Source organism: Martes martes (genome assembly GCF_963455335.1).
Source record: "Martes martes genome assembly, chromosome: 8".
Taxonomy (NCBI): Eukaryota; Metazoa; Chordata; class Mammalia; order Carnivora; family Mustelidae; genus Martes; species Martes martes.
Genome location: NC_137895.1, coordinates 16,841,202 through 16,856,995, shown reverse-complemented (window position 1 = coordinate 16,856,995; position 15,794 = coordinate 16,841,202). Strand labels below are relative to the sequence as shown.

The following is a 15,794-nucleotide window of genomic DNA, read 5'->3' as shown; positions in this document are numbered from 1 at the left end:
TTGCTGGCAGCAGGAACGGCAGAGCACAGTCTCAAGACATGGGGAGGGCCTGGCACATTCTGGAACAGCCAAACAAGAGGGTAGAGGATGAGGCTGATACTCAGTTCGTGAAGAGCTTTGCGTACCTTGCTGAGGAGTTCAAACTCAACTGCACAGGGAGCCAGGGAAGCATGTGAAGACAGGGAGGGAGGGAGGTTTGGATGGAGGAGGCACTGAAAGGGGAAGACACCTCCTGAGGTAGGAAGATGGATCAGGGGACTGCTGGATCGGGTAAGAGCTGAGCACTCACTCCCCACAGCACCAAGGAGAAAAGATCTTGAATAAAGACCCAGGGACAAGGGCTAGGAACAGATTCTGGAACTGCCAGACTTGCTGAAGGGATCTGAACCCTAGAAGCAAAAAGAGATGAGGCAGAGGATTCTAGTGTGGTTCTGAAGAACACCAAGACTTAAGAGGGGCAGGCAGCAACAGGGTGCCAAGAAAGGAGAAAGATCTAGAAGGATGGGCAGAGAACTAGGAGGGGACCGGAAGGGACCCTGTCACAGGAACCAAAGCAAGACCGCTTCAAGGGGGGTGTCATTAAAGGATCAGGTGCTGGCCCAGGGCCCGAGGTGGAGAGGCTATGACTCAGGAACTAAACCGCCTCCCTGTGAAATGGAGGAGGGAGGCCAGACTGAGGTGGCCTGAGGAGCAGGCATCAAACACCCAGTGAGGAAGTGAAGAGAGCAAGGACAAACTGCTCCGTCAACAAAGTCAGGCTCAGAGGACCAAGCTTCTACTGAACCCAAATAAGAGTCCCAGTACAATGTACTATCTTAACTATTGTTATTATAAGACTTAGAAGGTGATTACCACCCAGAGCCCTTCGTGCAGGAACTGATCTTCGCCCTTCACAGGTAAACTCTATTAACCTTCGCAACAACCAGTGAGGCGGCCATGATTACGGTCTCTGCTACCTGACAAGCAAATTCAGGCAAACAAGTGACCCTCCCAACATCACACAGCAAGTGGCCAAAGCCAGCACTGGAACTCAGATCTGTGAGTTCAAGGCCACACACTTAAGCCCTGTACCTAAGCGACTAAGCCTCGCCCAGAATCATCTTCCATACCAATCTGAATGCCACCAAAGCCATGGTGAGGAAAAGCTGCAAGTCCTGCAGCATGCAGAACAAGAGCAGGAATCCGGGTCTCTGAAGCCGCTTCAGAGTGGTTTCTAACCACTCAGGCTCTCTGCTCCCTCACTGAAGCTACTTTCATATTTCTCCTCAGTCCCTGGCATACCAACCTCAATTTGGCTGCTTTTCAGGGCTACTGAAATGCACTGACTAAAACAATTATGCATAAAAACTAATTCAACAAGGAAAGTCACTCTGGGATACAAAAAGGAACTGGCTCCCCCCCTCACATACAGTGGGTCCCTGCTTCCCTGGGGGACACATTCTTAGACCCCCAGTGGATGCCCAACATCACGGCTAGTGCGGAATTCTACATATACTGTTTTTTCCTACACAAACATACCTATGATAAAATTTAATTTATAAATTAGGCGCAGTGAGAAATTCACAATAGCCAAATGGAAAAATTACAACAATATAGTTGACCCTTGAACAACATGGGTTTGAACTGTGCAGGTCAACTTACATGCCAGGTTTTTTCAGTAAATACACACAGAGCTGTAAATGTATTCCTCCTTGTGACTTTCTTAATAACAACTTTTCTCCAGCTTACTTTATGGTAAGAGTACAGAATATGATGTGTACAACACACAAAATATGTGTTAATCAACTCTATGTTACTGGAATGCTTCTGGTCGACAGTAGGCCATTACTAGCTAAGCTTTGGGGGAGTTAACAGTTGTATGAGGATTTTCAGCTGTGTGGAGGTCAGCGCCCCAACCCCTCCATTGTTCTAGGGCCAACTGTAACTATAATAAAAGCTATGTGAAAGTGGTCTCTGTCTCAAATATCTCATCGTGCTGTACTCACCCTTCTTCTTGTGATGATGTGAGACAATAAGATGCCCACGTGGTGAGAGGAAGTGAGGGGAATGGCACAGCTCTAGGCTACTATTGACCTTCTGCAGATACTGAGGAAGAAGGAGCACTTGCTTCTAGACCACAGCTGACTGTGGGTAACGGGAACGTCGGAAAGTGAGCCCACAGTTAAAGGCGGAACCGTTGTGCTACACAGCTGTTTGGCTGTCTAATAGTGGGGATTGTTCTAGAGTGACAAGAACAACCTTGGAAAGCTCCTACTTCCTCAGCCTCTGCTGCCACTTCTGGAGGCCAGTATGTCAAAAGAGTAGAGCGTACCGGTTCAGGGTGAGGGTGAAGGTCTTGGAGTCAAAGATCTGAGTGCAAATTCTAGTTCTGTCGCTGTAATATTAGGCAAAATACATCACCTGATCTGCAAACAGGCGCTATAGTAGTACCTCTCCTTTCTTGTGAGAGCTAAATGAGAGTCTACAAAGGAGATGCTGAGCTTAGTGTGTGATACGTTTCTGTGCTCAGTAAATGGAGACCATTATTTTTGTTATTACCGTAAGCAGTTCTGACCCTATCTGCCTTCCAAATCCTCCCCCAGCCCTATTATAAGCTCCCACTCCTGGAAGCCCACTCCTCCCATTTTGTTTCCCAATAGGTGCATTAGCTTGTGTAGCTTGAGATCTCTATACAGGGGCCCCCTGAACAATGCAGGGGTTAGGCGGCAAGCCCTGCCTTGTGCAGCCAAAAATCTGTACATAACTTTGAACTGCCCGCAAACTTAACAGCATACTGTTGACCAGAAGCTTTACTGATAACATCAACAGTCAACACAAATTCTGTATGTTATATGTAACTTCATATACTTTATTCTTACAATAAAGCAAGCCAGAGAACAGAAAATGTTATTATGAAAATCTTAAGAGAGGGGCCCCTGGGTGGCTCAGTTGGCTGAGCATCCAACTCTTGGTTTTGGTTCAGGTCATGACCTCAGGGTCGTGCGATCAAGCCCCTTTGGACTCTGGGCTCGGCAGGGAGTCTGCTTGGAATCCTGTCCTTCTGCCCCTCCCCAAACTTGTGTGCATACACACTCTCTCTAAATCTTTACAACAAAAAAAAGGAAAGAAAGAAAGAAAATCTTAAGAGAAAATACATTCACAGTATCGTATTTATAAAAAAAGTTCACATATAAATGGACCTGTGGCTTTCAAAGTCATGTTGTTCAAGTGTCAACTGTATAACAAGTTTCTTAAGAAGAAAAATATTTTCTTTATAATACCAAACTTCTGTGTATCTTCTCTTCAAAATATTTTACTCCTACCACCTCCTATGGTTACCTATTACCCCAATTTGAAAAGATACTATTCCCACCTCCAGTTTGGGCTTTTAGTTTTTAGGATGCGTAGTTCTGTATTCCAGAAGGTTGAAGAACAGTTGTAGAGATGGAACTATGGTTGAGTAAGTCTGCTTTGCTGAAGGAAAATGAAAGAGCCTTAACCATAGTTCTCACTTCAAAAGAATCCATCCAAAATTTACTTAAAGAAAAAAAAAAAAGAAAAAATTCTATCCAGACTAAAGGCACTAACTACAGAAGTTCATTGTCTGTTGTAGCAGACAGATTCGAAGAATTGCTGGGTTTTGCTAAAATTGCTGGGGACATTTCACTGGTCCCTGTTTTCTCACCACAACACTCACAAGGAGATTACTAAGTAAACTTCATTGTAAGATCCTAATAAATCCGTTCTTAAAATATTTAAAAATTTTTAACCTCTCCAAGAAAGAAACAAAATTATGGCAGATATTTTGATTATTTATGGGATTCTGTATATCAAATCTATGAAATGCAAAATTTGAGATTTAACTGAATATAGGCACAGATGCGTCTATTTAGACACTAAGGAGATTTTAACCTTATCTAGCCAATCATCTTCAAGACAGCAGATCTTTTTATGTAACCCATCTCTGCTGTTAGTACATGAGAAACGTGTACTGCTTCCTTCGTTCAAATGACCCCTAACAAGGTACTCAGTTCCCATGGCCTGCAAAGGCACATGTGACAGTCAAAAGACCAGAAGTGACTTCTGGGACCGCTGCAAAATGTGAAAAACAGGTCATGGACTATAGCTTCATTCTAGCATATAAGTGAAATAAAATTTAAAATTTCCCCCAAATCAGCTACAATCAGCAAAACTGCTCACAGAACTTTCCTCTAGTTTTCCTCACTCTTCCTCTTTCTAAAACTGAGGTCCAATGGCTTTCACCCTATCAGAATACAGAAATTTACCATGTGGTCTGATTCAAAGTGAATCATTTATCACTAATCAGCAACATATACCTGGTTTTAAAAATACAATAATGCAAAAACATCTTGCTAAGTGCCTGTGTTTTTAAAAGTGAAATTATAAAACCCTATTAATTTAATTCAACAGGTCTAGGTGTAAAATATTCAAGGAATAATGTTAAATAAACCAAGAAATAACTTAGAGGGAAATAGTTGAGTGAAAACATTGGTTTTACTATACATACATATACACACACTCATAAATACATGTATATAAACAAATTCATCAAAGAGGAATCAAAGAAGTTTCGTTTTGTTTTTTTAATTACAAAGAAACAAAAGAAGACACCTAGGCCTTCACATAAACCTGAAAACCAACTGACCCTGACCCAGCCGATCTGGATGCCGCTGGCCACGGCTCGAATCTGTTGCTGAGTTTGGCAGCCTAACCGGCCCTTCCCGCCAGCCTCTGCTGCAGGAAATGCCGAGGCAGGAGGAAGGGTTTCTGGCCAGTAGAGAACCCATGTGATGATCATGTGGTGTGAATTAAAAAAGCCGGTTTACAGACTCTTGGAATGCACGACCCACTTAATTTTGGCAAAATGTAGTTTTCTGGCTCAAAAGAAAAAAACACGTAAGAACGCATCTGGACATCTCCAAGTAAATGATTCTGACAGACACGGAGAGGCAGAACAGAAACTTTTGAGAGTGACAGAGACACAGTCCCTGAAGTCTTGGGTCTCCTAAACCTTCAACGGGAGACAAATCATTTAATGACAATATTCAAATTACTGAACGGCAAGCAAGTTCAGGTCCAAGTCCAGTGAAAAAAATTTTTATTTTCTTAAATTTTGAATATGTGGGGAATATAAAAAATACAATATAAATAGGGCTTAAAAGAATCAACATAGTATGTCCCCAGTTTCTGAATGTCTTACCAAAACAACAATATCACACATGAGCACATAATTTGTTTGGGTTTTGACATCAGTCCCAATTAAGATCCACTTGTATAATACATTAGAGTTTTCAAATCTGTTATCTCCTGCCTGAACTTTAGATCTGAACCTTTAACAAGCTCTTTCTCCACTTTGATGTCCCATGGATACCTCAAAATCAGCCTTTCAGGAAAGAATTATGATTGGCATCCCTGCCATCACACACGCGCGTGCACACACACACACACGTGCACACACACACACGCACACACACACGCCCACACACACACATACCCTCCATCTCTTCCTATGTGCTCCTGACTCTCCACCCTGTTGTTTAACTCAAAGACCTGGACATCATTCTGGACGCATCCTTCACACATCTGACCCCTTCAGGTGCGATCAGTCACAATCTGCCTCCTGAACACCTCTGAAATTCATCCACTTCTTTCCATTTCTACTGCCACTTTCCTAGTTCAAGCTGCTCCAGGTTTAGTAGCTGAGAGTTTGGGCTTCCGGTTCCAGCTGACTTGCTCTGCCATATAGTAATGGGGTGGACTTGGACAAGTCACTTGTCATTGGAATCCTTAAGTCTCCTAACCCATAAAATGAGGATGGTGCCAACAACGCCCACCTCACAGAGTTTCTTGGAAGTTTAAATGAAAAAATCCATGTAATAGTCCTGAAATCATGTCCAGAAGCTATGAAATAATCAGTTAATCTCGACTGTCACAATCCTCTTCCCTTTGGGTGCTGAGCACAATTCCTCTGGGTTAGGCTACCTCTTCTCTTAGCGTTACTAACACTCTTAGATAAATCTTTTCTCTGTCTCCCCACCCAAACATAAGCACTCTAATGGAAAGGACTGAGTCTTTGTCCCATAGACGATATGAATAAATGACTAATAAAACAATGATAATAATAAATGATCATATATGAATATTAAGAGTTACATGAGAAATGACCACACATAATTATTAGTATATATTATGTACTGAATGTGGTATTTCCTTAGAGATCATCAATGAGAGAAAGAAACATTGACACATACAGATTTAAGTCAGCAAGGAATTAATAACCAAAAGCATCAGCCGCCATAACATTTTAAAGTGCAACATAATGAATTTTAAGTAACTTATAAGTCTTCCCTTAGAATGTTAACATACACAGGCACTTCTTGATCTTCAAAAAAAAAAATTCACTTTTGCTACTCAGCAATTTATTCTCCATTGTTTTGCAAGTCAGAGATATTTGTTCCTCAAAACAAAGAAGCCATCCGATAGTTTCAGAAGTATGACTCAAGCCTTCTTAGAGGAAGCACGTGGAAAACCCTCTCTACCCTCCCGCACTGACATCTAAGATTCCCATTTACGAGAAAGACAAAGAGCATATCTCAGGATACTGACCCCTGCTCATTCACAAATGTTCCCTTCTGGGGCTGAATTTTTTTAAGAATTAAAACCAGTGACGTGGTCCTTCTCTACTGGTTTTACTAGCTATGGGAAAATGACCCATTTTCTTAAGCAGAGAAAACAGATTGTCTTCAGTTTTTTAAGGTGAACGGAAGTGAGGAAATCAATTCTGATTTTACTTACAAATCTTCAGTGGCATTGTTCTGACCCAAATTCCTCTGTCCCTTGAGACAAGTTCAAGGTGAGGGCAAGGGGCTCCTACTCCCTTCCTCCCCAGGCAAGGGCAGGGCCGGCTACCTGGGCTCCGTAGACGCGCTGCATCGCCTGGAGAAGCTGGTTGGTGTAATCCGTGAGGGTGCCAGCATCTTCTTCAAACACGCTCAGTAAAGAGCGAGTCTATGAGGAAAGAAGAGAAGTCCATTTATTCCTAAGTGGAAAAGTTAGAGGAGGTAGAAACACAAAAGCGCGCGCGCATGCGCGCGCACACACACGCACCCCCCTCTCTAAAATGGTGAAGGGAGATGCCTATTCTCTCATTTTATTCTTTTACTGATAATACTAGGGAGGGTTGATTTCTGGAGCTTTAATTTAGAACTACTTTCCTCATCCTTCAGACTACAACGCAGGGGCAAACTGAATACAATTCGAATGTTGGGGCCAGGGAAGGAAAGCCAATTTCTAAAGAGTAAGACTTGAGGGCTATTATCTGTTTCAATTTAGCCCCTACCTAAGCACCAGGAGAGTCCATCCAATTGGGAAAAAAAAAAAAAAAGTTAAAAAGGCAGCCTCTCCTTCTGGCCCATAAACTGAACACCATGCCAGATCTGAGTGTTTACCTGGGGTGTGGATGCCCAGCAGTGCATCACCCCAACAGCTAACCGTCGGTCTGGTTTTCTGCAAACTTGGACATCTTGCAGGAATGCGTCACTCTTTCCTCTTAAGATACTACAGTCAATTTCCACATCTTTCGTCATCTTTTATTCAACTAATTTTAAACTCATGGCCAGGAAATTTTGTATACCCTGGGTCCACCAACAGTGGATCTGGGCACAAAACTGAAATCGCAACTTAACAAGAATGCTAGCTCCGTCCCTTCAGGAAGGCTAACTACTCAGTGCCCCAGAGCAGCTGAGCAAGATCATTAGAGGGAAGATGTTTCCTGTCGCTCTTGTGCACAGAGCCGGACACGTGGAACACTGAAGAAATATTTACACGGGAGATGGTGTCTAAGTAAGTATCGAGATGACACATAAGTGACCATTTCTACTCAAGGGACTTTACTTAATGTGTTCAGCACAGTGGGAATTTAAAATATTATGTCAGTGATAATGGTGTCTCTAAAAATAACCCATTAGACATAGAATGGATAGTAAATTACAGAAATGCTTTTAATAAGATAATATCAAAGCATCTTACAGAGAACAATCTATTAAGGCTCATTATCTCCCTGCATATGCATTTCAACTCCTCCTTTCTTTTTCTAACCTCAGGTCAGAGAGCAGGGATGGACTTCAAAGAGCCCTCAATCACCTGGGGGTTTGGATCATTCGGTCTCCCTTGGATTTTGTCCCCCAAACTCCAGTGTACTTTGCAGCAGGACACACTTGTCCTGGCTTCGCTGAGGCCTTCAAGGCTAAAAATACCTTCTCTGAACATACAAATGGCTATCAGACACATGAAAAAATGTTCATCATTACTAGCCATCAGGGAGATTCAAATTAAAACCACATTGAGATACCACCTTACACCAGTTAGAATGGCCAAAATTAGCAAGACAGGAAACAACGTGTGTTGGAGAGGATGTGGAGAAAGGGGAACCCTCTTACGCTGTTGGTGGGAATGCAAGTCGCTGCAGCCACTTTGGAGAACAGTGTGGAGACTCCTTAAGAAATTAAAAATAGAGCTTCCCTATGATCCTGCAATTGCACTACTGGGTATTTACCCCAAAGATACAGATGTAGTGAAAAGAAGGGCCATCTGTACCCCAATGTTTATAGCAGCAATGGTCACGGTCGCCAAACTGTGGAAAGAATCAAGATGCCCTTCAACAGACAAATGGATAAGGAAGATGTGGTCCATATACACTATGGAATATTATGCCTCCATCAGAAAGGATGAATACCCAACTTTTGTGTCAACGTGGATGGGACTGGAGGAGATTATGCTGAGTGAAGTAAGTCAAGCAGAGAGAGTCAAGTATCATATGGTTTCACTTATTTGTGGAGCATAACAAATAACATGGAGGACAATGGGGAGATGGAGAGGAGAAGGGAGTTGAGGGAAATTGGAAGGGGAGGTGAACCATGAGAGACTATGGACTCTGAAAAACAACCTGAGGGTTTTGAAGGGGCAGGGGGTGGGAGGTTGGGGGAGCCAGGTGGTGGGTATTAGGGAGGGCACGTATTGCATGGAGCACTGGGTGTGGTGCACTAAACAATGAATTCTGTTACGCTGAAAAGAAATTAAAAAAAAAAACAAAAAACAAAAAACCTTCTCTGAGACCAGGGTACTCTCTTCACTATCAATGAATATGGAAAACATAAGACAGGTTTTCAAGAGCTCTCAACCACAGCAAAATATCAGAGCTCACACAGTATGTAATTCGTGTGCCAGAGCAGAGTTCTTCAAACCTTCTAAAATTAAAAACAATGGTACGAAACACGTTACCAAACAATGTTTGTCCTTAATATGCGTATACACTCCGATTTTCTTCTGTTCTATTCTGTTCCCTTCCACTTGTAAACAAAAATCATGACTGTGACCCACTGGCTCTCATAATGGATGCATGGATGTCAAACAGTAAGTGGAAAACATTGGTTCCAAACTCTTCGTTCTATCTTTTTAAAACAGACTTTTTATTTGGGGGGGGGGGGTGGAGAAAGATTGTATCCATTCACAGATGCACGCATCTCTGCCTTCATCCAGTATCTGTAGAAACATCATGCTGGGAACTGGGATTCAGAGGTGATTAGACCCGACTCTGTTCTCCAGGAGCTTAGAGCCCGCTGTGCCTCTCAAGGCATTTGGGATCCCCGTGGGACCATATCGGTCCTGGGTCCAAATTCAGGCTCTAACACTGATGTGCAGGGTTACTGAGATAACAAACACCCACAAAGTTCCTCCCCGCGTGTGATGTACAATGGTAGCAGATGAAACTAATTATGAAAATAATGAACTCTGATTCCTTATTATATGCTGGACACTAAAGGCTTTACATGTGTGATCTCATTTTTTCTGAGAGCAGAGCTTCCTGAAGATACAGAGAGAACAGATACAAACAGGGCGTCTTGGAGACTCAGAAAGGAAAGGAGCATGAATCTCTGCATGATTTCACTTTACCACCACAGCAATACTTATCTATACAGTTATCTATAAATGTTATCTAATAGGCAAGGACCTTTTGTCTCTTTGTATTCATGGTGTCAGTGCTGGAGGAGCTCACGCTTTTATGATTCTGGTATCTTCCTTTGCTATAACTAACATATCTAGGAAAATGAGAAGGAAAGAATGATACAACTGGATTGAGATTTCATTTTTCTAACTACTACTGATCTCCATTTAGTCGAGTCCTATTAATTGTTTTAGAACTCTCAGGAATAAAGTAGGATGGAAAATGAGAAGAGGAAAAGAGAAGACTTATGTAAAGGTCTTCCAGAAAGAGAAAAGAAAATGAGCCCTCCCTTTTACTCCGTACCTTCTGTGAGACACTGTGCTGAGCACTAAATATTTACTTCATTTAATCCTTCTGACAACTTTATGAGGTAGATACACAGATATTTAAACCTATGTTACGGATAATAAAACTGAGGCTCATCAAGGTCAAGAAAGTTGCTCAAGCTCCCATGGCTGGGAAGCAGCAGCGCTGGGATGTCGATCCCGGTCTGATGGGCACCAACGGCCACACTTCCTCCCCTGCAGGAGGCTGCACCTGTCATCCAGCTGGCCGAGCTTTATCAGTGGGCATGCGCTGTGGTCCCCAGCCCAAGTCCTGCCTGGAGCCGGCTTCCCTTTGGTCATCCTGTCACGCTCTTGCCTATTAACTGCCAAATCTTTATCACCAGTATTTCATGTGCTCACACTCTGGACATATTTACCATGACCACCCACCGCCACGAGCACTGGCAAGAAAAATCCAGTCTTTCTAAGTAGGCCAGGATCACCGCTGAAATAAACCTACCCGGCTATCTTAGGCACTGTTTTTGATACCTACGTTATCAGCTCCATATCTGCTTGAATTTATATCTGAAACAACAGGAATGTTCTATATCTGGAACGTAAGGAATGAGACCAAGGACCAGCTGAAGGTACACCAGACATCAAAGATTCTACTTAAAAGTCCAAAAGACCCTGCTGCCTATCACTTGTAAGTAACAGCAATTGTTTATGGAGTTGTTATGACGTGCAGGCACGAAGACACTTTACACACATTATTCAATCTTCATAAGAATCCCACTGAGTAACTTTACACGTCCCTCCATCTTAAAGAAACGGGGTGTTCCCTAATAAAATAGTCCCAGACATTTTTTATTCTCCAGAATAGCATCTGACCATATAATGGCACAATTTTAGTAACTCTGATTATAAAATACACATATTATTCTCCACAAGACCTAACCCCAGGTTGTTCTGAGGCACCTTGTTGGAGTAAAGAAAGCCTGGTTTGGTCAAGGAGGGCTGTTCCCAGTCGGACCACTCACTGCATGATCTCAGAACTAAGTCTTTCATTTCTCTGGGCTTCAGTTATGCCAACTGCAAAGGAAACACACACACACACACACACACACACACACAAAGATCAAGAAAACAGTCAGCAATACCGCTTTTGTCTTCACCTTATCTCAAAAGCGGACTACTTACACAAAAGCCACTGAGCCCCTGAAGAAGTTGGCGCGGCAGCTGCTCAAAGCTGCGTTTGTGTTCCTACCACAGCCCATTCACACGGCCTTGGCACTGCTTTCCTTATCTGTCTCCCGGGACAGACTGTGCCCTGTGGAGGGCAGGCACTCCTACCTTGTCACAATATTCCCAGCATCTAGCGGCGCCTGGCAAGGAGCGGAGGCCCATGAACGGCAACGGAGAGCAGTCAGTAGCTTCGTCCCCAAAACATACTGCCTCTCACATATCAGAAATGTGTAACCAGAAATGATACGTGTGCGCACAGACTAGTCTTCCATACACCGTGCAGTGCTAAAAAAGGACAAAATGAATAGATGTGTCTAAGGGCGGTCAACTGCTATTCAGCTCTTCTTGGGTCACTGAGTTCAGTTACAAAAGCGTTTGTGTTCGCTTACTGAATCATGTGCAGGTTGCTGCAGCAACCCTCATAACCTTTCTTCATCAAACCAGAAGAAACAAACAATAGATGGTTTCTTAGGATCTTTTCCTTTCAGTGAAACACTGTGGGTCACCGATGATAGAAATGCCAGGTGCCAGGAAGCACCTGAACAACACAGGCTAGCCTGCCTGGGTTCCAATCCTGGCTCTGCCATTGCCATTGGGCAAGTTATTTAACTTCTCTGTTCCTTGGTAATTTTCATAGGAGACCTACTTTAGAAGACTGTTGGAAATATAAAGTGAATTATTATAGGTAAAGGATTTAGAATAATGTCTGGTGCAGAAAATGTACCTGTGATATAGGTGATTGCTATTGTTTTTATTCTCTACACATGAAAGGAATCAGATTTGCTTTCCTCCAGTTCCAAATCTACGGGTTTCTTCAAGAATAAGGCTGCTTTAGGGACACACCCCATATAAGACGGCTAAATAAATATATTCTGATGATTACCAAAGACCTTGAAAGTTAGTTTCCACTGCACCAACCTCATGAAGAATTCTGGTCGGGTGACACCTAAGTCCCCAGAGCAGTAACAATTCCCTACATTAAGAGGAATATTACATAGAAATGCCAGTGCCACCAGACCTCCTCTTCCACATACAAGTTCAAAGTTATAAACCATGCAATATAATTTTAAGCTTCTAAAGTCCCTTAAAGATCAACTGCTCCACGTGCCTCATTCTGCAGATGAGAAAACTGAGCCAGCCACAGGGTGCAGATAAGTGACTTGCCCCAGTCACATGATAAGTCAGTGGCAGAGCAAGAATTAGGATCCAGTTTTCCCAACTTGTTTGCCAGTCCTCCCTCTGCTTCCTCCCAGCTGAGCAAACCCTGTAAACCACTCAGAAATGGTGCATATTCACTCATGTGACAGTCAGAAATGCAGAATGTGACTTCTCAGTGAGGGAAACATAGGATAATCAGTTAGTGCAACCTCTCTGGCCCGGCTCAGCCATCATCATGATCAGTTAGGAAAGCAATATAGCTTTGCACTTCCGGACAAGAAAGCAAAAGGAAATCCCTGTTCCAAACGGTATCCTTAGAAATTCTAGATTATTATCTTCATATCTCACATTATGTGTGAGGACTGACAAAATGACTTCTCCAACGGGCTTCAGTCCCATTAAAATGCCACAGGTCTAGAGCTTTCAAAGGGGTCTTTGAAAAGTCAATCAGAGCAGCAGATGCCAATTAAAAAAAAAAAAAAAAGTCACAGCTTGCTCAAGTTTCTTACTTGCCTACCTAAGGAAGATCACAGAGAAATGGACACAAGGCAACTAAGCACACTGCCATTTGACTGCTGATTCTGACAAGATGCAGAGTCCATCAAAAGATCATCCCCTAGAGTGTAATGTGCTAAGAAGAAAAAGGATAGGAAACGAAAAGAGAAGAAAAACAGGTTAATCTCACTCGAATTTTTGAGGAGTTGAGACACCCGGGGGATAAAAAGACTGATTCAAGCGGCACCTGGGTGGCTCAGAGGGTTAAGCCTCTTCCTTCGGCTCGGGTCATGATCTCAGGGTCCTGCGATAGAGCCCCACATCGGACTCTCTGCTCAGCAGGGAGCTTGCTTCCCCCCCCCCCGCCCCTCTCTCTGCCTGCCTCTCTGCCTACTTGTGATCTCTCTCTCTCTGTGTCAAATAAATAAATAAAATCTTTAAAAAAAAAAAAAAAAGACTGATTCAAATAAACTCAAGAAGATGCAGAATCCGGAGAGTAGATACGAAGCCGGGGCAACGCTAATGCGGAGCAAAAAAGTTCCTTGAAGAAAAGGGCACTGAATGATGAGCTCCTGTCACTCTGCACTCATCTGTTCTATTTACACAGCAGCTTTCATCTGCAGAGCTCCAAGGGCTTAACTTCATCTCGAGCGTGCTAATGAAGTCCCCCCGTGCGACAAATGGGGCAGGTGTTGTAATTTTCACTTGACAAAATGGGAAAACCGTGCCGAAGGGTACCGCTGGGAAAGAGAGCTGGGCTCTCTGCCTCCCATCTTGGCCCTAAACCCGCCAGGACCCATCGCATCAGCAGCAGCAGTAGCAGTAATAACTAAGATAGACTACTTCTTCTGTACCAGATGTTGCCCGCTAACAACTTTACAGGCATTCCCTTATTTAATTCTGACAACTCTGTGAGGCGGGGACAATTATTATCCCTGTGTTCCAGACGACAAAACTGCGGCACAAAAAGGCTATTTGTCCGAGGAACTCAGCGAAGCTGTGGAGCCCGACTTTAGGCCGGGCAGCGTCAGTTTCAGCTGACTCTGGAAAAGGGGTCACGACACAAAGACTCTGGCCGCGGGGGGCTTTCTCGGGTTCTCCAGCCCCGCCTAAGGGGTGCCCCTTCCCGGCCCCTGCGCGCACCCGGCCTCCACCCCGGAGCTCGAGGGGCCTCCCCGGCCTCCAGACCCCCGGGCGGGGGGACCGGAGCGGCGGGAGGTACCTGGGGGCTGTCCTGCAACGCCTCCTCCAGCAGGAGCTTGTCCACGGCGGGCATGGTGGCGCGGGGCCGGGCAGAAGGACACAGGGCGGGAGTCGCGGCCGCCGAGGGTGCTTCGGACTGAAGCGACGAAGCAAACTCTGTGCCCGCCGCAGCCCCGCGCGCGCCCACGCCTGGCCAGTGACCGCCTCCCCCGCAGCCACCCGCCCGCCGGCCCTCCTCCCAGCCCAGCCCTCCGCGGAACCGGATCAACAGGAAGTGTGGCGAGCTCGTGCAGCCCGGCCACCGGAAGTGTGGCGGCCCCGCTTCCGTCGCGCCGCACCGCCCCGCGCCTCGGGGATATCCACAGCACGTCTAAACAGTCCCGAGGCTCCATGCGCACGGGAGGGTTCGAGGTCTGCGGTTAGGCAGCTGGGTACTCAACGCTGGCCGAGGCCCCAAACGGGGAACGATAAGGTTTTATCTACTTGGCGCCTACCCAGAAGACTTTTGAATCTAAGGGGACAGAAGCGAACAGATTTTGCCCCTGGGTCCCGCGCCACTGATTTAATGGAGGGAAGAGCCCACACTTGACACACCACTCGTTCCAGATAAATCCCAGTGCCCCCGTGACAGCTCTGAGCGCAAAGGTCACCTACTTCTGTGTTACTCAGAGGTAGCCATTGTGGAATTCAGAGCTATAGGATGGGAGCGGTAGAATCAGACCTCGCTCTCGTGGTTTGTTTTGTGTTGTCATTTTGGAAAATTTCACGATCTGAGTTTTAGAATTGGAAGGAATACGTAATCTAATTCAGTTGTTCTCGTTTAGAGGTTAAAAAAAGGGGGCCCCAGAGAGCGATGGGGAGTACCAGCCCACGGAACAAGGCTCCTCCTATACCAAGGCAAGGGGCTCCCAAGTTCCTTCTTTAGGAATCAGTAAGATTCATCCAACAGGACACGTTACCAAAATCAACAGGCAGGATATGATAAAATTAAACGAATGCTGTACAAACACCGAGGTACGTGAAGGTACCATCTGAGTTACAAACACCTCTGAAATTCTGATGGCAGGTTCCCGGCCACTTGGAGACTCCAAGGCCATTATTCCCAGTTGGCTGTAGCCAGCACCAACCTCTCCTGAACCATTGTGTGACCTCCATGGGGAAATCATTTGGCATCCTTTTTCCCTGCCATATTCATTCTTCTTGGGTAGAACCATGCCTACACAATGTTTCTTCCTTTTCCTGTGTTTCCTATCATTTCTTTCACGAGTACTGTTCAGTTAATCTCACTTCATAAACTCCCCCAACTCTCACTGAAATCCTCCTCCAAAGGCCAGACTTAAGCTCTTCCTTCTCCCTCTCTGGCCCCAAAGATCACCACCTACTCTGAACAGCTAGATCCTTGATTAATACCCAAGGTGGCTTAC

The 15,794-nt window shown here is 44.6% G+C and overlaps 1 protein-coding gene across 3 annotated transcripts in view; it reads right to left on the bottom strand.

The window, feature by feature from the left end:
• Window positions 1-14,625, bottom strand: part of APPL2 (adaptor protein, phosphotyrosine interacting with PH domain and leucine zipper 2) — a 51,589-nt gene extending 36,964 nt beyond the window's left edge. For all 3 annotated transcript variants that reach the window (XM_080811397.1, XM_080811396.1, XM_080811398.1), the window contains exons 1-2: window positions 14,390-14,625; window positions 6,910-7,008 (exon numbers count right to left, since the gene is read on the bottom strand). In XM_080811397.1, coding sequence (XP_080667523.1) covers window positions 6,910-7,008; window positions 14,390-14,443 — 153 coding nt within the window. In that variant the 5' untranslated portion in view covers window positions 14,444-14,625. The remainder of the gene's footprint in view (window positions 1-6,909; window positions 7,009-14,389) is intronic.
• Window positions 14,626-15,794: the final 1,169 nt, after the last annotated feature.